This window comes from Osmerus mordax, chromosome 23 (genome assembly GCF_038355195.1).
Source record: "Osmerus mordax isolate fOsmMor3 chromosome 23, fOsmMor3.pri, whole genome shotgun sequence".
Lineage (NCBI taxonomy): Eukaryota > Metazoa > Chordata > Actinopteri > Osmeriformes > Osmeridae > Osmerus > Osmerus mordax.
The window spans coordinates 2,476,930-2,503,360 of NC_090072.1; the positions used below are offsets into that span (position 1 = coordinate 2,476,930).

A 26,431-nucleotide genomic window follows, 5' to 3' on the forward strand; every position below is an offset into this window, starting at 1 on the left:
GGTCAGACAAGGTCTATTTTCAGGTTCATCTAAGTGGCCTGTGATGTCATAGACCATCATCGTAGACACCAACTGAGGGAGTAGTCATCAGCCGTTTATACTGTACTAGTGAGACTGTCCAGTTGATCAGATTAGCTGACAAAGAGCAATATTATAGATATCAGTCGTTTGGTAGCAATACATACAGTATTTATGGGTACATAAATAGTACCTTTTTCATTGATGATATGATTCTCCCACTAGATCACAGCTAGGTGCGCCTACTGTAATAGTTATAGTAAAACTTCAGCAATGGACACAGTCACTGTTAAACTAGATTCAATACAGCTGATCATGGAAGTTAAAAAACAATTCGTAAAACAATTATTCAAACAGACACTTTGAAGAAGGGTCAATAAAGGTTTTATTAATACATTAAAATGGGAAGTAAAAAAGCACACATCAAGAATATTCTATCAACACATATCCAGAAATAATCGACTAACTATGTATTAAAAATGCTTTAAAATGCTGCATAAAAATAAAGACACCTATATAAAGACACTTTCAATTAATTTAGTTGCATAAAATCCTCCAAATTACAAAACATTACACTAAGCAGCTACATCACACAGGTTGCTAAGCTATTATTCACATCAAACAGATGTGTATGTGTGTGTCTGTGTGTGTGCATGTGTCTGTGTGTGTGTGTGTGTGTGTGTGCCTGTCTGCGCATGTGTGTGTGTCTGCATGTTATATGTGTATACGTGAGTGCATTTCCTGACGTGTCGGTTCATGAATATGTACCTGTCTTTGTGTGTAAAAAAACGACCTCAACCCAAACACGTACACTGTCATGACAACAAAACGCCAGTAAACAGACTGTCAACAGTGACTCAGATCAGACTCAGATCAGGAGTTCAGCTTCAGGTCCCAGGGAGGACCCCTCACCCTGTCCTCACTGCAGAGTAGACAGCATCCAGGGAGGACCCCTCACCCTGTCCTCACTGCAGAGTAGACAGCATCCAGGGAGGACCCCTCACCCTGTCCTCACTGCAGAGTAGACAGCATCCAGGGAGGACCCCTCACCCTGTCTTCACTGCAGAGTAGACAGCATCCAGGGAGGACCCCTCACCCTGTCCTCACTGCAGAGTAGACAGCATCCGGCTCCCTGGTGGTCAACATGTCTGCAGGACAGAGAGCTGATTAACAAGAATATATTTGTTATAGACGGTTAAAATAATATAATAGTAGTAGTCTTTGTTTTTCACAGTATATGAATCTTCTCCGTTACCTCCATAAGTTGTGATAGGGTAGGTGTTTATCTCTCTCATCATCTCTCTCTCATTCATTCACTCACTTTATTCACCCATTCACAACTCTCACTGTCAGGGATGAGAGGGTTGTAAAGGAGAGAACTGAGGGGTAATCACCTGATTTCTTAGCTTTCTTGCCCTTTAAGTCAACCTGGGCATAGGTCACGTCATCTGCTCCAGCGCCACCTACAGACCATCACAGGAAACAAAACACTCACTGTCAGCCATGGGCCACGATATGATTGGCTAAAAGACTGGTTGCAGGGCTGTGATTGGTGCTCTGGAGCTGGGACAACTACTCTAGACTGGTCTTTGATATGTGCTTGATAAAGTGGTGTTTGCATTATATTTCTACACTTTGCCTGTCTATTGTGTATCACGTGTCCATGGTGATTTACATTGAGTTATTTAACAGACGCTCTTATCCAGAGCGACTTACAGTAAGTACAGGGACATTCCCCCGAGGCAAGTAGGGTGAAGTGCCTTGCCCAAGGGCACAACATCATTTGGCACAGCCGGGAATCGAACCGGCACCTTCTGATTAATAGCCTGATTCCTTCAACGCTCAGCCATCTGATATAATTATGTCCGACAAACTGCAGCATAACGAGACACTTGCATCTAACTCCACTACTCAGAAAAACCACTGTGACGACCGGAGGATATGACATCACTATTTCCACGTTCTGTGTATGGCAGTGAAAATGACATTGCGTAAACGCACAGGATTTCTTCATGTCCTTCCGTTTCTGCCAGCCTTACCAGAGGGAGGTCCTGTGGCCACCTTGGAATAAATGGTGTCTTCCTCTGATTCTGCTTGCTTTCCTAAAGAGCAACATAAAGATGTAAAAACAAACTGTAATTTTAAACAAGAAGCTATGTGTTATACATACACTATAGACCATCAGGTGTATGTGATGCTAAAAGGTAGATAATTGGCAAACTGTATTAGACTGCTTGTTAACAGTGATACTAGCACCTGTATGAAACAGCTGATTACAATCACCTGTCTTTCTCTTGGGTTTTTTCATCTTTTTGAGATCAATCTGGGCGTAGGTCAGGTCACTTGGTCCAGCGCCACCTACAGACCAACACAGGAAACAAAACACTCACTGTCAACCATAGGCCACGATATTATTGGCTAAAAGACTGGTTGCGAGGCTCTGACTGGTGGTCTGGAGCTGGGACAACTACTCTAGACTTGTCTTTGATATGTGCTTGATAAAGTGGTGTTTGCATTATATTTCTACACTTTGCTTGTCTAATGTGTATCACGTCTCCATGGTGATATAATTATGTCCAACAAACTGCAGCATACCGAGACACTTGCATCTAACACCACTATGATCGGAGGATATGACATCACTATTTCCACGCTCTGTGTATGGCAGTGAAAATGACATTGCAAAAACAGGATTTCTTCATGTCCTTCTGTTTCTGCCTTCTGTTGAGAAAATGGAGGACATCCTTACCAGAGGGAGGTCCTGTGGCCACCTTGGAATAAATGGTGTCTTCCTCTGATTCTGCTTGCTTTCCTAAAGAGCAACATAAACATGTAAAAAACAAACTGTCATTTTAAACAAGAAGCTATGTGTTATACATACACTATAGACCATCAGGTGTATGTGATGCTAAAAGGTAGATCATTGGCAAACTGTATTAGACAGCTTGTTAACAGTGATACTAGCACCTGTATGAAACAGCTGATTACAATCACCTGTCTTTCTCTTGGGTTTTTTCATCTTTTTGAGCTCAATCTGGGCGTAGGTCAGGTCACTTGGTCCAGCCTCCACACCTTGAGCATGAACAGCACACACAGACCACAGTGACTCTGCAGTGAAACCATGACAGGATTCGTACATGATACTCATGACAACTAACTCATGGATGACGCTTTGTGACAGGATTGTTTCTGGAGGAGTCCAGTCAGTGTGGTACCAGTAGAACTAGACCATCTACTAGGTATCACATCATCATACTGTCCTGGTAGTGTGGTACCAGTAGGACTAGACCATCATCATACTGATTCTATCTCACATTGATGGACTTGAGTGTGCTGTGTGTTTTGTTGTGTGTTTATGTTGTGAGTTTATGTTGTGTGTTTGTGTTGTTACAACAAGTATGTAAAATATGTTGTCGAGGCCATCTGCTGGTCAGTAGGGAGAGAGTTTGAGATACGCATCAAGGAAAATCTATTCTTGAATGATAATAGTTTTTTTGTGGAATCTAAAACACTGTATTCTGCATGGCGTGTGTAGAGAGAATGTGATTGGCTAAGACTGACCTTGCCCATGCTGCAGAGGGGCGTTTCCAGCAGGAGCTTGGTTCTGATTGGCTATCTGGACACCATCTAAGACATGATTGGTGCTCTGTGACTGGGAAGATCTATAAACAAAATGATTAGAATAAGAGGTGAGGACAACCACCAACATCACATTATAATGCAGACTATAAAAACATCCCTATAGATATTATGCTGCCCTGGTTTCTTTTCTTTTGAGTCTTAATGTCTAACTTAGTGACACAACTATGTTGGATACAAAGTTTAGTCTACAAATGTAATCTCTCTGTCAGCTGTGATGGTTGAGAGAGATGGGTGGTTTACTCACATAGATGCCCCACTAGACTGAGCACCTGCAACACAAAACATATACAATGTTTCAATTACAGTCTTTCTAAATGATATTGATGGGGTTAGAATGAGGTTGGGTATTTAATCACTGGACCTGGAAGAGGAGGAAGACGTTTTATCAACCTTCTCACCTTTGAACCTTCGCCAGCCTAGCAACAGCAGTATGAGGAGAAACAGTAAAACACTAGTCACAACCAGACCCGCCATCAATCCTACAGAAGAGGGGAGAACTGCACCCGGAGAGACACAACAACTCATTAATAATGGAGAGACATGCACAATTCCTCATTAATGTTGGAGAGACAAACACAATCTTTCACTAATGCTGGAGAGACATACAGAAACATTATACTTGAACGTGTTTGCTGTTGTAACGACCTGACTTAGAAATGACAGACTCAAACAGATTCTCTGAAAAACCGCCGACTCACCTCTCACCAGCAGCCAGCTCTGTGGGGATTCTTCCCTGTCAGAGTATGTACACTTGTAGAGGCCTTCATCTGACTGGGATACTGCAGGGATGGTCATCTCTCCTGTGGTCTCATTCCTGATCAGGTTACCATCTTTGTAGAAGTCTACCTTGGGGCTTGATGGAGGAGTCTTGTGTCTGCAGCGCAGAGTCACAGAGTCTCCCTCAGTGACAGGGTGGACAGGACTCTCCAGGATCACAGGGCCAACTGGAAATCAGGAAGTTTCAATGTAGTGTAAAGTCATGCTCATAAAAATGTCCCAATTGAACACTATTTAGATAATCAGGTATCATGAACACACCATGTACTGTGATGTTGACAGCGTTACTGTACTCTCCTGAGCCAGACTCACACCAGAACACTCCACTGTGCCCTACGTTTAAGGACCTGATGATGCAGGTGGATCCTGTAGTTGATCCCTTGACAGAGGAGCACACAGTATACAGCTCACTGCCTGTGTACCTCTTCAGTGTCCATCCAGTAGAGTTCCCCTTCAGCTCACAGCTCAGAGAGACAGACTCAGACACGAGGTGCTGAGATCTGTTAGTGCTTACGCTGAGAGACACTGAGGAATGCTGATCTGATGGAGAGAGAGAGAGAGAGAGAGAGAGAGAGAGAGAGAGAGAGAGAGAGAGAGAGAGAGAGAGAGAGAGAGAGACAGAGAATCCATTTGAGAATCGAATACAGCCCTCCAGTAAGTCAGACAGATGCACAGATGGTCAGATACACAAACACACATCACAAGACAGCAGCATTACCTCCAGACCAGTGAAACTGTGGATTACTGTAGTCAGAGTAGTAGACTGTCTCTCCTCTCCCAGCTCTACACATATATCCTGCTGTGTGAGAGGGAGCAGCTAGCTGCAGAGTGGAGGAGTTCCCTGTAGTCTGCTCACGGTCAGAGAGGAGCTCTACAGAGTAGGGCTGGTCTGGTAGAGAGGGAGCAGCTCTGTAGAAGGAGAAGCTCCAGCCTGTAGATGAGTCTCCAACCTCACAGCTCAGAGTCACTGAGTCTCCAGGATTCATCCACGAGGGAGACACTCTCAGGACAGGCTGGAGACCATCTGGGATGACAAGATGTAAACACATTTTCAGATCATGTGGCAAATAATGTTTATTTAAAGTGTTAATCATCATCATTGAAACCTGACTAAACGTACTTACCTACATTTGTGTCAGAGTTTAACAATCTCTTTAGTCAGAATATACTCAACTGATACAGTATGAACGTGATAGTATCTCACTTACCTTTAACTCCCAGTTTGACAACAGAACTACACTCTGATTGGTGTTTTCCACGTTGACCTCTACACTTGTAGTCACCACTGTGAGACTTGTCAGCACTGATGATCTTGTATTCCTGTTCTGTCCATCTTGTCATGGACAGCCCAGGTGTCCACCATTCATACTCCCAGTCTGTGTCCTCTGTCCCCTGTATGTCACACCTGAGGGTGACACTCTCCCCTCTGAATATCTGACTCCAGTTGGGCTTCAGAGTCACAACAGCAGAGGGCCTCGCTGTTCAAACACACAACAAGATCACACAGCATTACAGACAAAAGTCATTAGTCATTATTATCACCATACTGTCAATTAGAGATTCATAAAATACAATTCAAATAAATGAATACCACCGTTTCTTACAATTATATGATGTCCGTTATTAGACAACATATAGTTTAGCATTTTACATATTACACTGTATGATGAGAGACTCACCAGTAACATTAATATGGATTGGGCTGCTGTACTGGGTGTAAAAGACTGGGTCTCCCCTCCCCCCTCTGCACCAGAACTGACCCCCCTCTGACACACTTCCAGGGTTGAAAGAGTAGGTTGACCAACCAGCAGAGGTCACAGGGTCAGAGTCTGTGGTGTGTCTGTACCAGGAAAACGTCCACCCAGAGGAACCTTCCACAGCGCAGGTCAGAGTCACTCTGTCACCTGTATAGATGTCTGTCTGGTGCGACTGAAGTGTGGCCGTTGGCACAGCTGTATAAATTGATAAAACATTATTCATGGTATTTCTTAAATTAGGTTGTGGTTTTCTTTCATTTAGTCTTTTTTTGTCACTTAACCTGTACAACTTTGATGAAGAAAAAACAAGGACATACTTTTCCCCACCATCTACACTAAGACAATCTGGATTTCTCATGACAAAATACGGACAATTCACAAGAACATTACACACTTACATTCACACACACGCACCATCACCAAAAATTACCTTTCACTGTCATACTGATGGAATCACTCTGTAATGTGGATATGGATCTGGACGGTATCTCTCCTCTACACCAGTATTGACCCCAATCAGAATATTCCACTTTACTGATGGTGAGGGAGTCTCCAGATATCCTGTGTCTACCAGACTGCTCCACTCTGATCTCTGTTCTGTCTTTGTACCACCTGTAGCTCCAGGCAGGACCAGACTCCACTGAACACTTCAGAGAGACTGTCTCTCCGTGGTAGACAGGGTTTGGAGTCACAGTCAGAGTAGCTTTAGGGAGGGCTGAGGACAACAGAGATGAATTAAAGAAAAATGATGCATACCATATAAAGTAATACAGTTCCATGATGTCCAGATATTGACAATGTGAACGTGTCTGACAGGGAGATCAAAGGTCTAGTAGCTGATGTGTTCTGCTGTCAGTAGTCTAGTTAACCCACCTGTAACAGGTATAGATAAGATAGCACTATGCTGTGAAGACTGAGGTCGAACATTCCTCCTTCCCTCACAGCTGTACCTCACTTTGCCATGACCCAGGGTGAAGGAGCAAGTTTTACTGACACAACCGTTATACTCCTTGCCATATACGAACCAGACGTAGCTCCAGTTTTCATTCTCTGATATGTCACACTGCAGAGTGACTGTGTCTCCAGGATAGTGAGGAGCAGGAGGAGAGATCTTCACTGTTGCTGTGGGCAGAGCTGTGAACACACAAGACACATGACAGTAACAGTAGCTATTAGAATACAGGTTCAGTTATAAATATTGAATATTCCAGTAAATGTCAAGATATTAAGTTTGCCTGGTTCAGTTCTCAAATGATGATCTTGCATACAAAATATGATCACAGTCTGATCTTTACTTTTAATAACTCCCATAACTCACCATTAACATAAAGATATTGTAAATCGGGGGCGCTATGGAGCACAGAAGGGAGTAGACGTGTCCCCTTACAGCTCTGAGACCATGTGACTTAAATACACCTTTTATTGTACTGTTTTCCACAAAATCAATCCGAAACAATTTTAGACGAACTTAGGAAACTTTCTAGGTGTCTTTTTTCGTTTTTTGACCGTACACTATGTCTAAGCCAAAGCAAGACTCCACGAGGGTCGGCCGTAAAACACAGCACTCTGCTACACCGACAATGGAGGAAGCTAACGTTGGTAACCCCCTTGATGCTCCTACAAGCCAGGATGGATTCCCTCAAGAGTGACATATTCAGAGGATATTGTAATTTGCTGACTCTTGAAAATCTAGATATCTCATGAAAAAACACAAACAATTTATATGAATATTACACACACACACACACACACACATACACACACACACACACTAACACACATACTAACACACAGACATACCCAGGGACGGACTGGGGGAAAAAAGTGATCCGGAAGTTACTGTCAGACCTGCCCACTCAATACACGGCGCGTTGCCCACTCAATGCATCGCACGTATCGACCAATCAGTGGCCTACTTGGAAAAATACCCATACACTTAACATTATTTTGGATGATTACAAAGAAATGACCATCCCAACCCTGTCGGCCACCGGGGATCCCCCCGGTATCCCCGATTGCCAGTCCGCCCCTGGACACACCACCACAAACACAAACTACCTGTCACTGTGATACTGATGGAATCACTCTGTAATGTGGATATGGATCTGGACGGTATCTCTCCTCTACACCAGTATTGATCCCAATCAGAATATTCCACTTTACTGATGGTGAGGGAATGTCCAGATATCCTGTGTCTACCAGACTTCTCCACTCTGATCTCTGTTCTGTCTTTGTACCACCTGTAGCTCCAGGCAGGACCAGACTCCACTGAACACTTCAGAGAGACTTTCTCTCCGTGGTAGACAGGGTTTGGAGTCACAGTCAGAGTAGCTTTAGGGAGGGCTGAGGACAACAGAGATGAATTAAAGAAAAATGATGCATACCATATAAAATAATACAGTTCCATGATGTCCAGATATTGACAATGTGAATGTGTCTGACAGGGAGATCAAAGATCTAGTAGCTGATGTGTTCTGTTGTCAGTAGTCTAGTTAACCCACCTGTAACAGCTATAGATAAGATAGCACTATGCTGTGAATCCTGGGGTCGACCACTCCTCCTCCTCCCCGCACAGCTGTATTGAACATTGTAATAAGGCAGGGTCGTGGGGCATTTTTTCCTGGTACAACCGCTATACTCCTGGCCATTTATGAACCAGAAGTAGTAGTTCCAGTCTGCATTTTCTGATATGTCACACTGCAGAATGACTGTGTCTCCAGGATAGAGAGGAGCAGGAGGAGGAGAGAGGATGTTCACTGTTGCTGTGGGCAGAGCTGTGGACACACAAGACACATGACAGTAACAGTAGGAGTATCTGTTAGTTACTGGTTCTGTTACAAACACTTCTCAGTGAATATCCAGAGTCAGTCATGTTGTCTTCAGATAGACTGTTTCTACCAGACTGGAGCACTTCCTCCTCCTGCTAGCTTGGTACCCCTGTAGCTCCAGACCTGGTCACACTCTACTGAACACCTTAGTGACTGTGTTAATGGCCCAATGTGTTTAGCCCTGGAAAAGAGATTGCCCTGTAAAGCTCAGGTACTGAGCTACAAGATAATCTATGTAATTGTATGGGCTACGTCTAACCTTAAAGCCCAGAGGGATTGCTGACTAAGCACTTGATTGACGCGTTTGTTAGATGTAAAATAACTTTCCACCCTTGCGTTCTCGTTCTTGGTTATGCAAACTTTATTTCTCACGGTAATATCCAATTCATAAGCATGTCCATACATCCAAACTTGCATCTAATTTACATGTAACAGACCTTTGGTAATACAAATGAAGCGGTCAAAAAGCTATATGCGCTCTCCCTCCGTCAAGCAACACCTGACACCTGCATGAATGTTCACACCTATATTGTGTCAGCCCAATTAAGGTGGAGCGCCATCTAGTGTCCCAAACAAGATTAAAACATGAATCCAAATGGCTCCTACAGTAATATTAATGAAGGTTTCTCTCAAAAAACTTTTTAAAATATTTTTGAACGTTGCCTCCCTTTAATGTTGCCTGTATGAAGTGATATAAAACCTCAATTAACTGATCTGAGGAAGGTGAGCTGACATACCTGTTACAGTCAGCATCACTTTATCACTCCAGTCAGAATACTTCTCATTACTTGTGTCTTTACCAACACAGGTGTATGCACCTCTGTGGGACTCCTCAACAGATTCTATCTTGAGTTCAGACTCTGAACTGCCGATGTCTACATCATCCCTCTTAAAAAAGTACCGCCATTCAATGTTGTTCTCTCCTCCCTGTATCTGACAGCTGAGAGTGAGTCTCTCTCCTGTAAATATCTGCTGCAGGTCAGGATGCAGGGTCACCACAGCCTTCGGTCTCTCTACACAAACACACACAACACTGCTCTGTCATCCTATCACTTCATCAAGACTTGTCAGATGGTGTACAGACAATCTCCACCAATGTCCTGCACAGAGCTGAGTGTATGAACTCACCAGTTACAGTCATTAATAGTTTAATTTGATTTGACAAGGAAGAGAAGTTTCAGTAGCCAAGGAAGAAAGGAAAGTTTGAGAGGCAGTCAGACATAGAAGTTCATTATTGGTGTGATCCAGTATCGTACTGTACGACACTTTCAACCAACCTTGAAACTTGTCATCATTGAAACCTGACTAAACGTATTTACCTACATTTGTGTCAGAGTTTAACCATCTCTATATTTTTGTCTCTGTATCTTTCGTCACAATATACTCAACTGATACAGTATAAACGTTATAGTACCTCACTTACCTTTAACTTCCAGTTTGACAGCAGAACTCCACTCTGATTGGTCTGTTCCACGTTGACCTCTACACTTGTAGTCACCACTGTGAGACTCCTCAGCCCTGATGATCTTGTATTCTTGTTCTGTCCATCTTGTCATGGACACCCCAGGTCTCTCCCATTCATACTCCCAGTCTGTGTCCTCTGTCCCCTGTATGTCACACCTGAGGGTGACACTCTCCCCTCTGAATATCTGACTCCAGTTGGGCTTCAGAGTCACAACAGCAGAGGGCCTCGCTGTTCAAACACACAACAAGATCACACAGCATTACAGACAAAAGTCATTAGTCATTATTATCACCATACTGTCAATTAGAGATTCATAAAATACAATTCAAATAAATGAATACCACCGTTTCTTACAATTATATGATGTCCGTTATTAGACAACATATAGTTTAACATTTTAAATATTACACTGTATGATGAGAAACTGTACTAGACTCACCAGTAACATTAATATGGACTGGGCTGCTGTACTGGGTGTAAAAGACTGGGTCTCCCCTCCCCCCTCTGCACCAGAACTGACCCCCCTCTGACACACTTCCAGGGTTGAAAGAGTAGGTTGACCAACCAGCAGAGGTCACAGGGTCAGAGTCTGTGGTGTGTCTGTACCAGGAAAACGTCCACCCAGAGGAACCTTCCACAGCGCAGGTCAGAGTCACTCTGTCACCTGTATAGATGTCTGTCTGGTGCGACTGAAGTGTGGCCGTTGGCACAGCTGTATAAATTGATAACAGATTATGGTATTTCTTAAATTAGGTTGTGATTTTCTATCATTTTGTATTTTTTTGTCACATAACCAGTACAAGTTTGATAAAAAAAAAACAAGGATATACTTTTCCCCACCATCTACATTAAGACAATATGGATTTCTCATGACAAAATACTAATTTTGTTCACAAGAACATTACACACATACATACATTCACATACACCACCACCAAAAATTACCTTTCACTGTGATACTGATGGAATCACTGTCTCTTGAAAATATGGATCGTATCACTCCTCTACACCAGTATTGACCCTGATCAGATGATTCTACTTTACTGATGGTGAGGGAGTCTCCAGATATCCTGTGTCTACCAGACTGCTCCACTCTTATCTCTGTTCTGTCTTGGTACCACCTGTAGCTCCAGGCAGGACCAGACTCCACTGAACACTTCAGAGAGACTGTCTCTCCGTGGTAGACAGGGTTTGGAGTCACAGTCAGAGTAGCTTTAGGGAGGGCTGAGGACAACAGAGATGAATTAAAGATAAATGATGAATACCATATAAAGTAATACAGTTCCATGATGTCCAGATATTGACAATGTGAATGTGTCTGACAGGGAGATCGAAGATCTAGTATCTGATGTGTTCTGCTGTCAGTAGTCTAGTTAACCCACCTGTAACAGGTATAGATAAGATCGCACTATGCTGTGAATCCTGGGGTCGACCACTCCTCCCCAAACAGCTGTACTGATTGTTGTGATCCAGTTTCATGGAGCAGGTTTTACTGGTACAATCTTTATAGTCCTGGTTATTTATGAACCAGAAGTAGTAGTTCCAGTCTTCATGCTGTGACATGTCACACTGCAGAATGACTGTGTCTCCAGGATAGTGAGGAGCAGGAGGAGGAGAGAGGATGTTCACTGTTGCTGTGGGCAGAGCTGTGGACACACAAGACACATGACAGTAACAGTAGGAGTATCTGTTAGTTACTGGTTCTGTTACAAACACTTCTCAGTGAATATCCAGAGTCAGTCAGGTTGTCTTCAGATAGACTGTTTCTACCAGACTGGAGCACTTCCTCCTCCTGCTAGCTTGGTACCCCTGTAGCTCCAGACCTGGTCACACTCTACTGAACACCTTAGTGACTGTCTCTGACGTTTGTTAAACTACAACAACGTCTGACAACAAGTCAGATCACTAGTCTGTCAAAGTATACTGATCTCACAAACTTACATTCTGTTTTACCTGACTACCAGATCACATGACCTGCTATGGAATACAGGACCAGTTACACATACTAAAGACACACAGGAAGCAGACAAGAAAAATGAACACTACAGGTACTGTGCGACATGATCAGCTAGATCATATTGGTAGTTTCCTGTCAAAATATGCAGTCTCCCTTTAAGTAAATGAGATTGTGTTCCAGTCAAAAGTGACCGATGTACAAGTTTTCTCTATGAAAAAATGTAATTAATTTATTCTGATTGCCATAAGGTTCCATGACTTTGTCCACACAGGGTATCTAAACAGCCAAAAACAAATTTTCAGAATTTCATAAAAATGTGTTGTTTTATTTAACTTTTGTACACCTGTGGTGTTCCCAGTCAAAAATGACCGGTCATTCGAATGACTGGGTAAGACTAAAATGTTTGTATATAATTTTGTTCAAGCACACACCCATACAACAGATGGACACACTTACCCTCCCAGACCCCAACATGCACATGTGTTTGAGTACACATACGCACACACATACACACACACATACACACACACACACACACACATACACACACACACATACACACACAGACTATGATCCAGACGAAGAGACGACCGATGTTGAACAATCTAGTGATGAGGCAGAGGGCCCTGCTGAGGTTGTTGTGACATTCCTGTCCAAGAAAGGGAGTTTGTCCTGGTCTTCATCACCACTTGAGAGGAGAAGTCGACTGTCGACTGAAAATGTCATCAGGATGACCCCAGGGCCAATCAGATCACATGTCTTGGGTTGATGACATCAAATCCTGCTTGGAACTGTTCCTCCATTGAAACCATAAACATGACTAACATGAAGGGTAGACGTGTTTACAAAGACAACTGGAAGGAGGTAGACCGGACCGAAATCGAAGCGTACATATTCAAAATAATCCATATATTATGCTTCTTTCACTCAAAAACGAGTTGCATACGCTTGTATCAATGAGGCCTAGAGGCCATAAATGGCAAACAGAAGTTTAAACTTGAAATGTAAACAATAATTTAAGTTGCTAAAAGGATCTTACACAACATTAGTTGATAATATATGGATTATTATGGAATTATAGTCAGCTATAATGGGGCAGTCACTTTTGACCAGGAACACAAAAGTAGTGAACAAGAAACAAACACAACAGGAGGGTTAGACAGTGAGGTTTCTAAGGTTAATGAAAGCTTCCTGATGTTCACAAGGTCTAGCAGCTGATGTGTTCTGCTGTCAGTAGTCTAGTTAACCCACCTGTAATAGTTATAGATATGTCAGGACTCTGCTGTGAAGTCTGGGATTGACCACTCCTCCTCCCACTACAGCTGTACTTCACTGTGTCATGACCCATGGTGAAGGAGCAGCTTTTACTGGTACAACCGCTATACTCCTTGCCATTTATGAACCAGATGTAGTTCCAGTCTTCATGCTGTGATATGTCACACTGCAGAGTAACAATTTCTCTAGCGTAGTGAGGAGCAGGAGGAGAGATGCTCACTGTTGCTGTGGGCATAGCTGTGGACACACAAGACACATGACAGTAACAGTAGGAGTATCTGTTAGTTACTGGTTCTGTTACAAACACTTCTCAGTGAATATCCAGAGTCAGTCAGGTTGTCTTCAGATACACTGTTTCTACCAGACTGGAGCACTTCCTCCTCCTTCTAGCTTGGTACCCCTGTAGCTCCATACCTGGTCACACTCTACTGAACACCTTAGTGACTATGTTAATGACCCAATGTGTTTAGCTCTGGAAAAGAGATTTCCCTGTAGAGTTCAGGTACTGAGCTACATAATAAGCTATGTAATATTAATGAAGGTTTCTCTCAAAAACCTTTTTTAATTTTTTTAAACATTGCCTCCCTTTAATGTTGCTTGTATGAAATGATATAAAACCTCAATTAACTAATCTGAGGAAGGTGATCTTACATACCTGTTACAGTCAGCATCACTTTATCACTCCAGTCAGAATACTTCTCATTACTTGTGTCTTTACCAACACAGGTGTATGCACCTCTGTGGGACTCCTCAACAGATTCTATCTTGAGTTCAGACCCTGAACTGCCGATGTCTACATCATCCCTCTTAAAAAAGTACCGCCATTCAATGTTGTTCTCCCCTCCCTGTATCTGACATCTGAGAGTGAGTCTCTTTCCTGTAAATATCTGCTGCAGGTCAGGATGCAGGGTCACCTCAGCCTTCGGACTTTCTACAGAAACACACACAACACTGCTCTGTCACCCTATCACTCCATCAAGACTTGTCAGACGGTGTACAGACGATCTCCACCAATGTCCTGTACAGAGCTGAGTGTATGAACTCAAAATCAGAATCAGAATCAGAATTTGGTTTATTCGCCATGTACGTTATACAAACACGGAATTTACTGTGGCAGGGAGGTGCAAAACACTAAACATATACAAATCTTAAATTAAGTAAAAGTACAAAAGTTTAACTATTTCTAAGAACTAAACAATCTAAGAATACAACAATTTAAATATAGAATAAAATATATATAAAAATAAGAATAATAAGCAGCGTGAATGGTCAACATAGTGCAATCGGATACTGAGATAAAGTGGCTTATGCATACTGAATTGCCATTAGATGGACTTATAATAGTTAAATAAGTGAATGAATCTCACCAGGTACATTCATTAACGGTTTCATTTGATTTGACAAGGAAGAGAAGTTTCAGTAGCCAAGGAAGAAAGGAAAGTTTGAGAGGCAGTCAGATATAGAAGTTCATTATTGGTGTGATCCAGTATCATACTGTATGGCACTTTACTGTGTTTCAACCAACCTTGAGTGTTTCCAGAGATGAGGAGAGCACTCAGCACTACAACCAAGTCAGAGAGAAGCATCTCATTAGGTCAAATAAATTTTTTAAAATGTACATAACAATGTAGGAACCCCTTTTTCACACACACATAAATCACACGCACACACGTACAGACAGACATGCATACAAACATAGACACACACACAGACATGCCCCGTGTGTCTACAGACACACACATGTTGAGTACATAATAACAGAGTAGAATGTGGGTACTCACAGAGCAGCACACAAGGTGAGGTGAGCCCCATCCTCTCCTGCTATCCAGTGTGAGAGTCTCTGAACCACAAAGTTTATTCTGATCAGAACACTTCCACTTCCTACAAACTGAGGCAGCACACTTCTCTGCTGCTAGAAATACGGAAGGAGAGAACGGGGAGGGGGAGAGTAAGAGATAGAGAGAGAGAGAGAGAGATGAACAGAAAATGGAGAGATAAACATAGAAAAAGAGTTACAATATAAGAAAATGAGAGAGAAACTACAGGGACTGTGCCATAAACCTTCAAGGCTACAATATGACGTCATGAAAATAAATAAAATAATGAATTTAAAGTAAGTTAAAGTAACTTAAATAAAGTTGGCCAACTCAGTAGTTCCTTCCTCTTTACAGTAAAACTGGACAGAGAGAGAACTCAGAAAAGAAGGAAAATGAAGAAATCTTTAAACTTTTCAATATTTCTCAATCAACTTAAACGTTGTGTCAGGATGTGATTCTATTTGCGTCTCTTTCAGCTTAAATGTTTATTTGTAGGTGTCATCCTCACGTGACAAAAAACTGCCCTGCAAAATGTGCCCAGCATTTGTTACTGTAACGTTTCACTTACACATGTGTTTGTTATGTTTGTGTGTGTTTACTTCCTGTGTTCAGGTAATGATGTCCCCATTCTCTTCATGTGAGTGTGCAGCAGGAACCCACATTTGCAACATCGCTTGATGTTGTTGATAAGTACTTCAACAGAAATGTGTTGAAACTGTAAGGAAATTACATAACTTAATGGAGTTAGATTAACTGAAGTTCGGAAGGTAGATAGCTCACCAAGACTCCTCCTTCACTCCAATCAACTCATACGCATCAGCCCTGTTAAAGCACGGAGGAATGCGACCAAACTCCCCGTTTTCAATTACGAGTTCTGGATAAAGTCTCCTCCGTTCCTCTGGTCCTTGTGCTAGCATGATGTCGTCACCCTCCCACCCTTCCCTGTCTTCTTGCTTCCCCCTGTCGTCTATCCAGGCTTCCCAGGGATCTGCTTGAGCTGCTGCTCGGACGTGACCCACTAGGACTCTCTGCCACACCCCGAGTTCAATGCCTGGTAACTATGCATGCACCCTTCACATCATCATTCATTACCGTGCATCCGTGCTTAGGGAGTCAGATGGCTGAGCGGTGAGGGAGTCGGGCTAGTAATCTGAAGGTTGCCAGTTCGATTCCCGGCCGTGTCAATTGACGTTGTGTCCTTGGGCAAGGCACTTCACCCTAGTTGCTTTGGGGGGAATGTCCCTGTACTTACTGTAAGTCGCTCTGGATAAGAGCGTCTGCTAAATGACTAAATGTAAATGTAAATCTCAGTAATCACACTCTCGTCCCCTCAGGACCCCAGGCCTAGCTCTGCTACCAGCCTCCACCAAACTGCATCAGGCTCGGCTCTGCTACCAGCCTCCATCACACTGCATCAGGCTCGGCTCTGCTACCAGCCTCCATCAAACTGCATCAGGCTCGGCTCTGCTACCAACCTCCATCAAACTGCATCAGGCTCGGCTCTGCTACCAGCCTCCATCAAACTGCATCAGGCTCGGCTCTGCTACCAGCCTCCATCAAACTGCATCAGGCTGGGCTCTGCTACCAGCCCTGCTTCAATTAAAACATATCATTTATTCAATCGCTGGTGCGTTACTGAACTTGTGAAACTGTGATAGTAATTGTAATACGTAACATAGCACACCTATTGTGTTCCTAATGATGGAAGAAAACAAATTAACAACCTAATCATGGTTGATATTTGTAAAACAATTATTCAAACTGAGACTTTGAAGAAGGGTCTATAAACATTTTATTAATATATTAAACTGGGCAGTAAAAAAGCACACATCAAGAATATTCTATCAACACATCCAGAAATAATCGACCAACTGTATGTATATAAAATTTAAAAAAGAAATGCTGCATAAAAATAAAGACACCTATAGGATAAAGACACTTTCAATTAATTGAGTTGCATAAAATCCTCCAAGTTACAAAACATTACACTAAGCAGCTACATCACACAGGTTGCTAAGCTATTATTCACATCAAACAGATGTGTGTGTGTCTGTGTGTGTGTGTGTGTGTCTGTGTGTGTGTGTGTCTGTGTGTGTGTCTGTGTGTGTGTCTGTGTGTGTCTGTGTGTGTGACTGTGTGTGTGCCTGACTGCGCTTGTCATATGTTTATACATGAGTGCATTTCGTGTACCTGTCTTAGTGAGTAAAAAACCTACCTCAACACAGACACGTACACTGTCATGACAACAAAACGCCAGTAAACAGACTGTCAACAGTGACTCAGATCAGACTCAGATCAGGAGTTCAGCGCCAGGTCCCAGGGAGGACCCCTCACCCTGTCCTCACTGCAGAGTAGACAGCATTCGGTGGTCAACATGTCTGCAGGACAGATCACACGGGACAGAGAGCTGCTTAACAAGAATATAGTTGTTATAGAAGGTTAAAATAATTTGATAGTAGTAGTCTTTGTTTTTCACAGTATATGAATCTTCTCCGTTACATCCTTAAGTAGTGATAGCGTAGGTGTCTATCTCTCTCATTCATTCACTCACTTTATTCACCCATTCACAACTCTCACTGCCAGGGATGAGACGGTTGTAAAGGAGAGAACTGATGGGTAATCACCTGATTTCTTGGCTTTCTTGCTCTTTCAGTCCATCTGGGTGTAGGTCACCTCATCTGCTCCAGCGCCACCTACAGACAAACACAGGAAACATAGGGGTCAGATGGCTGAGCGGTTAGGGAGTCAGGCTATTAATCAGAAGGTTGTTGGTTCGATTCCCGTCCGTGCAAAATGACGTGTCCTTGGGCAAGGCACTTCACCCTACTTGCCTTGGGGAGAATGTCCCTGTACTTCCTGTAAGTCGCTCTGGATAAGAGCGTCTGCTAAATGACTAAATGTAAATGTAAAACACTCACTCTCAGCCATGGGCCACGATATGATTGGCTAAAGACTGGTTGCGGGGCTATGATTGGCTGCCTGCTTCCAATCTGAGCCCCGATTGGTGCTCTGGAGCTGGGCCAACTACTCTAGACTGGTCTTTGATATGTGCTCGATAAAGTGGTGTTAGCATTATATTTCTACACTTTGCTTGTAAATGGTGTCTTCCTCTGATTCTGCTTGCTTTCCTAAAGAGCAACATAAAGATGTAAAAACAAACTGTCATTTTAAACAAGAAGCTATGTGTTATACATACACTATAGACCATCAGGTGTATGTGATGCTAAAAGGTAGATCATTGGCAAACTGTATTAGACTGCTTGTTAACAGTGATACTAGCACCTGTATGAAACAGCTGATTACAATCACCTGTCTTTCTCTTGGTTTTTTTCATCTTTTTGAGCTCAATCTGGGCGTAGGTCAGGTCACTTGGTCCAGCCTCCACACCTTGAGCATGAACAGCACACACAGACCACAGTGACTCTGCTGTGAAACTAGGACAGGATTCGTACATGATACTCATGACAACTAACTCATAGATGACGCTTTGTGACAGTATCGTTACTGGAGGAGTCCAGTCCTCCCAGTGAGACGCCTCTCATCTTCAGGTCAAATGTTCCACACAGGCTTCCGTAGCATGTCTGATGTTTAAAATCATTCCTAATGTTGCGCCCCGTAATAATAATAATTGTTATTTTTGTCGATTCTGAAACATTGCATTCTGCATGGCGTATGTAGGGAAAATGTGATTGGCTAAGACTGACCTTGCCCATGTTGCAGAGGGGCGTTTCCACCAGGAGCTTGGTTCTGATTGGCTATCTGGACACCATCTAAGACATGATTGGTGCTCTGTGACTGGGAGGATCTATAAACAAAAAGATTAGTATAAGAGGTGAGGATTACCACCAACATCACATTATAATGCAGATTTTAAAAAACTATATATATTATGCTTCCCTGGTTTCTTTTCTTTTGAGTCTTAGTGTCTAACTTAGTGACACAACTATGTTGGGTACAAAGTTTAGTCTACAAATGTAATGTCTCTGTCAGCTGTGATGGTTGAGAGAGATGGGTGGTTTACTCACATAGATGCCCCACTAGACTGAGCACCTGCAACACAAAACATAGACAAAGCTTCAATTACAGTCTTTCTAAATGATATTGATGGGGTTAAAATGAGGTTGTGTATTTAATCACTGGACCAGGAAGAGGAGGAAGACATTTTATCAACCTTCTCACCTTTGAACTTTCGCCAGCCTAGTAACAGCAGTATGAGGAGAAACAGTAAAACACCAGTCAAAACCAGAGCCGCCATCAATCCTACTCTGATGGAGGGAACAGAACCTGGAGAGACAAACACAACACCATACTAATGCTGGAGAGACATACACAACACCTCACTAATGCTGGAGAGATGTACAGAAAAATTGTACTTGAACGTGTTTGCTGTTGGATGATCTGACTTAGGAAGGACAGACTTTCAAACATATTCCCTCAAAAACCGCAGACTCACCTCTCACCAGCAGCCAGCTCTGTGGGGATTCTTCCCTGTCAGAGTATGTACACTTGTAGAGGCCTTCGTCTGACTGGGATACTGCAGGGATGGTCATCTCTCCTGTGGTCTCCTTCCTGATCAGGTTACCATCTTTGTAGAAGTCTACCTTGGGGCTTGATGGAGGAGTCTTGTGTCTGCAGCGCAGAGTCACAGAGTCTCCCTCAGTGACAGGGTGAACAGGACTCTCCAGGATCACAGACCCAACTGGAAATCAGGAGGTTTTGATGTAGTTTAAAGTAATGGTCATAAAAATGTTACAAATTAACACTATTTAGTCAATCAAGTATCATGAACGCACCATGTACAGTGATGTTGACAGCTCTAGTAGCTGATGTGTTCTGCTGTCAGTTGTCTAGTTAACCCACCTGTCACAGTCATAGATAAGATAGCACTATGCTGTGAATCCTGGGGTCGACCACTCCTCCTCCCCCTACAGCTGTACTGCACTTTTTCAAAACCCAGGGTGGTGGAGCAGATTTTACTGGTACAACCGTCATTCTGAAGGCCATTCATGAGCCAGATGTAGCTCCAGTCTTCATACTCTGATATGTCACACTGTAGAGTGACTGTGTCTCCAGGATAGTAAGGAGCAGGAGGAGAGAGGATGTTCACTGTTGCTGTGGGCAGAGCTGTGGACACACAAGACACATGACAGTAACAGTAGCTATTAGAATACAGGTTCAATTGTAAATTGAATATTCCAGTAAATGTCAAGCTATTAAGTTTGCTTGGTTCAGTTCTAAATGATGGTCATGCATACAAAATATGAACAGTCTGATCTTAACTTTTCACATAACTCACCATTAACATTAAGATATTCTGAATAATTTCCTCTTGATAATAGGGATCTTAACTCTCCTCTACACCAGTATTGATCCTGATCAGATGATTCTACTTTACTGATGGTGAGGGAGTCTCCAGATATCCTGTGTCTACCAGACTGCTCCACTCTGATCTCTGTTCTGTTTTTGTACCACCTGTAGCTCCAGGCAGGACCAGACTCCACTGAACACTTCAGAGAGACTGTCTCTCCGTGGTAGACAGGGTTTGGAGTCACAGTCAGAGTAGCTTTAGGGAGGGCTGAGGACAACAGAGATGAATTAAAGAAAAATTATGCATACCATATAAAGTAATACAGTTAGGCCAATATTATCGGACGATATTAGGCATTTACCAAACTATCGGTATCGGCATTTATAATGACCGATATAAACAAAACATTTTTCACAATCTATATTTAGCTTTCAATGTTAACAATACAATATAAAACAATCTCCTCAACAGTATGAAGTGAAAAAAATCAATATCAACAAAAACAATAAACCAACAAACAAAAAGAACAGAGCCTGTTTGTAGTAATGTTAATAAATATTGCGATCATCTGATTAATCATGACTGCCTTTACATGTCAACCATTTCCCTCAACAATTTTTTTTTTTCATTTTCAACACATATGTAAGATGTTCCATCACAAATATATATTGTCTATAATTGACATCCATTGTGTGTAGCTTGGGGTGCCAGACTTAAGCCAGTACTTAGTAATGGTCTTCTTCCCAGCCACCAGAAGAACCCTGATCAAATATTGGTCACCTACATGCATTGTGCCCTCCAAATGACCGAGGTACAGAGCAAGACAGGGTTTAGGAATCACATATCCCAAAACATCATAGAGAACTGATTGAACGTTACCCCAGTATTGTTGTACATTTCCAAAAAAGGTCTGTGTGGTCTGAGTCTATGTGGTTGCATATTCTCCAACATTGCCGTTGATCATTTATCTGTTTACTTTTGATTTTAGGTGTAATAAAGTACCGAATTTGATTCTTCCAACTGAATTCCCTCTATTTCAGAGATTTTGTTTTAATTTGGTGTGTTTTCCACATATCATACCATATCCCCCTCTGGAATCTCTTCACACAGCTCCCTCCGATAAATAAATATATATATATTTTTTTTTTAAACGGACGAAACACCCTTCAACCATGTTATGACTGTTGGCATTGCATAGTTTGTCCACCAAAGGGAACTCTACAATGTCCCTGTTGGCAACACTCGTGTTTAGAACGCCACAAACCCTACAACCAGCTGATCCAGCCAGAGTCGGGAAGAGTGTTAGGAAGATCTGTTTATGTTTTGTTACGCATTTCTGTATTTTTGTATATATTTTTTTATATATATATCGGCCGATATATCGGAATATCGTTTTTTTAAATCATCAAATATTTGTATCGGTATCGGCCTTAGAAATCCTTTATCGGTCGGGCTCTAGTTCCATGATGTCCTGATATTGACAATGTGAATGTGTCTGACAGGGAGATCAAAGATCAAAGAGTTTATTGGAGGGATATTGCAACTTTGTATTGCACTTTCTATGTCAAAACTATGCAGTGTTTGAATGCTCTAAACAGAATTTCGTTGTTTTTCTATGACAATGACAAATAAATATTGAATTGAATCTAGTAGCTGATGTGTTCTGTTGTCAGTAGTCTAGTTAACCCACCTGTAACAGTTATAGATAAGATAGCACTATGCTGTGAATCCTGGGGTTGACCACTCCTCCTCCCCCTACAGCTGTACTTCACTGTGTCTTGACCCAGGGTGATGGAACAGTTTCTACTGGTACAACTGTTATTTTGAAGGCTGTTTATGAACCAGATGTAGCTCCAGTCTTCATACTGTGACATGTCACACTGCAGAGTGACTGTGTCTCCAGGATAGTGAGGAGCAGGAGGAGAGAGGATGTTCACTGTTGCTGTGGGCAGAGCTGTGGACACACAAGACACATGATAGTAACAGTAGCTGTTAGAATACAGGTTCAGTTGTAAATACTGAATATTCCAGTAAATGTCAAGATATTAAGTTTGCTCCGTTCAGTTTTCAAATGATGATCATGCATACAAAATATGAATACAGTCTGATATTTACTTTTAACAACTCACATAACTCACCATTAACATTAAGATATTCTGAATCACTGCCTCTTGAAAATATGGATCTTAACTCTCCTCTACAAAAGTATTGACCCTGATCAGATGATTCTACTTTACTGATAGTGAGTGAGTCTCCAGATATCTTGTGTCTACTAGACTGCTGCACTCTGATCTCTGTTATGTCTTTGTACCACCTGTAGCTCCAGGCAGGACCAGACTCCACTGAACACTTCAGAGAGACTGTCTCTCCGTGGTAGACAGGGTTTGGAGTCACAGTCAGAGTAGCTTTAGGGAGGGCTGAGGACAACAGAGATGAACTAAATCAAAATGATGCATACCATATAAAGTAATACAGTTCCATGATGTCCATATATTGACAATGTGAATGTGTCTGACAGGGAGATCAAAGATCTAGTAGCTGATGTGTTCTGCTGTCAGTAGTCTAGTTAACCCACCTGTAACAGTTATAGATGATCTAGCAGTACTTTGTGAATTCCGGGGTCGACCATTCCTCCTTCCCTCACAGCTGTACTGAAAACCGTATTGATCCAGTTTTTTGGAGCAGGTTTTATTGGTACAATCTTTATAGTCTTGATTTTGTATCACCCAGAAGTAGTAGTTCCAGTCTTCATTCTCTGATATGTCACACTGCAGAGTGACTGTGTCTCCAGGATAGTGAGGAGCAGGAGGAGAGACGCTCACTGTTGCTGTGGGCAGAGCTGTGGACACACAAGACACATGACAGTAACAGTATCTGTTGGTTACATTTTACATGTAGTCATTTAGCAGACGCTCTTATCCAGAGCGACTTACAGTAAGTAGAGGGACATTCTCCCCGAGGCAAGTAGGGTGAAGTGCCTTGCCCAAGGACACAACGTCATTCGGCACAGCCGGGAATCGAACTGGCAACCTTCAGTTTACTTGCCCGACTCCCTCACCGCTCAGCCACCTGACTCCCCCTTAGTTACTGGTTCTGTTACAAACACTTCTCAGTGAATATATAATATGAGTCAGTCAGGTTGTCTTCAGATAGACTGTTTCTACCAGACTGGATCACTTCCTCCTCCTGCTAGCTTGGTACCCCTGTAGCTCCAGACCTGGTCACACTCTACTGAACACCTTAGTGACTGTCTCTGACATGTTAAAGTACAAGTCAAATCACTAGTCAGTCAAAGTATACAGATCTCACAAACTAACATTCTGTTTTACCAGACTACCAGATCACATGACCTGCTATGGAATACAGGACCAGTGACACATAGGCCTACTAAAGACACACAGGAAGCAGACAGGACAAATGAACACTGCAGGTACTGTGCTACATGATCAGCTAGATCAGGGGTCCCCCAAAATAATTCTGCGAGGGCCAGATAATGTTTCCTTTCTTTAATGTGGGGCTGGGTCGGTCTGTAACAGAAAATTACATGGGCCAGTGTGACTACCAGTATTATTGTGGTGATTTAAAATGTATTTATTATGATAGATTAATTTATTATTATGTTATGCACCATCCATCTGTACATATCAAGTGATATAGAGGTATATGAGGTGTCTAAGGTTAATGAAAGATTCCTGGTGTTCACAAGGTCTATCAGCTGATGTGCTATGCTGTCAGTAGTCTAGTTAGTGATATATAACTGAGATCAACTGTGTTTATAATTGGTGTAAAGACAATGCACTGATCTTAAATACTAAGAAAACTAAAGAAATAATATAGATTTTAGAAATCTCTTCTCACTCTCCTTTCACTGTGGAAAATACCACCATTGAAAATGTACCTGAATATAAGTACCTATAGTACAATTACTGACAACAAGCTGTCGTGGAACTCCAATACTTGTGTCAGATTTGCAAAAGCCTAGCAACGGCTGTATTTTTTAAGGAAATTACGTTAAGTTTTAACGTGAATAGTACAATGCTGAGATTGTTTTACAAAAGGTTTGTAGAGATTGTTTCAACTTTTTGTATTCAGAGATGGGGCGGAGCACTGTCTTTACAAAACAAAAACAAATTGGACAAAGTTGTTAAAGTCAGCAGCAAGATCACTGGTAAAACCATGAACAGTATTTAATCTCTGATTGACAAATACACTGCAAATCTGGCCCAAAGATTGTTTCCGACTCACATCACCCCTGTGGTCTGAGTGTGAACTCTTCCCTTCAGGTACATGATCAACATTTACATTTAGTCATGTAGCAGACGCTCTTATCCAGAGCGACTTACAGTAAGTACAGGGACATTCCCCCCGAGGCAAGTAGGGTGAAGTGCCTTACCCAAGCTTCCTGGTGTTCACAAGGTCTATCAGCTGATGTGCTATGCTGTCAGTAGTCTAGTTAACCCACCTGTAAAAGTTATAGATATGTCAGGACTCTGCTGTGAAGTCTGGGATTGACCACTCCTCCTCCCACTACAGCTGTACTTCACTGTGCCATGACCCAGGGGGGGGTCAGATCCCATGATGAAGGCGCAGATTTTACCGGGACAGCCTCTATACTCCTTGCCATTTATGAACCAGATGTAGCTCCAGTCTTCATACTGTGACATGTCACACTGCATAATAACTGCTTCTCTAGCATAGAGAGGAGCAGGAGGAGAAAAGTTGATGTTCACTGTTGCTGTGGGCAGAGCTGTGGACACACAAGACACATGGCAGTAACAGTATCTGTTAGTTACTGGTTCTGTTACAAACACTTCTCAGCGACTTACAGTAAGTACAGGGACATTCCCCCTGAGGCAAGTAGGGTGAAGTGCCTTGCCCAAGGACACAACGTCATTTGGCAGAGCCGGGGATCGAACCAGCAACCTTCTGATTACTAGTCCAATTCCCTCACCGCTCAGCCACCTGACTCCCCAGTAGCCAAGGAAGAAAGGAAAGTTTGAGAGGCAGTCAGATATAGAAGTTAATTATTGGTGTAATCCAGTATCGTACTGTACGGCACTTTACTGTGTTTCAACCAACCTTGAGTGTTTCCAGAGATGAGGAGAGCACTCAGCACTACAACCAAGTCAGAGAGAAGCATCTCATTAGGTCAAATATATGTTTTAAAATGTACATAACAATGTAGGAACCCCCCTTTTACACACACATAAATCACACGCACACACATACAGACAGACATGCATACAAACATAGATACACAGACAGACATGCCCCATGTGTCTACACACACATGTTGAGTACATAATAACAGAGTAGAATGTGGGTACTCACAGAGCAGCACACAAGGTGAGGTGAGCCCCATCCTCTCCTGCTATCCAGTGTGACAGTCTCTGAACCACAAAGTTTATTCTGATCAAAACACTTCCACTTCCCACAAACTGAGGCAGCACACTTCTCTGCTGCTAGAAATACAGAAGGAGAGAACAGGAAGGGGAGGGTCAAAGAGAGAGAGAGAGAGAGAGAGAGAGAGAGAGAGAGAGAGAGAGAGAGAGAGAGAGAGAGAGAGAGAGAGAGAGAGAGAGAGAGA

General features: G+C 42.5%; 1 protein-coding gene and 2 long non-coding RNA genes across 3 annotated transcripts; all 3 read right to left on the reverse strand.

Annotated features, from left to right (window-relative positions):
• Positions 1 to 385: 385 nt before the first annotated feature.
• On the reverse strand, positions 386 to 15,095 carry LOC136967937 (Fc receptor-like protein 5). Its single transcript, XM_067261939.1, has 22 exons — positions 15,087 to 15,095; positions 14,426 to 14,675; positions 13,762 to 13,956; positions 11,870 to 12,133; positions 11,433 to 11,711; positions 10,927 to 11,199; positions 10,446 to 10,715; positions 8,822 to 8,968; positions 8,250 to 8,537; positions 6,117 to 6,389; positions 5,646 to 5,915; positions 5,156 to 5,461; positions 4,699 to 4,977; positions 4,355 to 4,604; positions 4,022 to 4,180; positions 3,580 to 3,680; positions 3,013 to 3,090; positions 2,768 to 2,830; positions 2,302 to 2,376; positions 2,058 to 2,120; positions 1,413 to 1,481; positions 386 to 1,166 (listed from the first exon to the last, which is right to left on the reverse strand). The coding sequence occupies exons 1-22, from the start codon at positions 15,093 to 15,095 to the stop codon at positions 1,111 to 1,113; spliced, it is 4,017 nt and encodes a 1,338-aa protein (XP_067118040.1). The 3' UTR covers positions 386 to 1,110.
• LOC136967567 (uncharacterized) lies at positions 386 to 17,612 on the reverse strand. Its single transcript, XR_010879507.1, has 2 exons — positions 17,459 to 17,612; positions 386 to 530 (listed from the first exon to the last, which is right to left on the reverse strand). It is a non-coding gene; the product is annotated as an uncharacterized lncRNA (long non-coding RNA).
• Positions 17,613 to 25,573: 7,961 nt separating this feature from the next.
• On the reverse strand, positions 25,574 to 26,198 carry LOC136967566 (uncharacterized). The gene is made up of 3 exons (XR_010879506.1): positions 26,176 to 26,198; positions 25,924 to 25,959; positions 25,574 to 25,591 (listed from the first exon to the last, which is right to left on the reverse strand). It is a non-coding gene; the product is annotated as an uncharacterized lncRNA (long non-coding RNA).
• Positions 26,199 to 26,431: the final 233 nt, after the last annotated feature.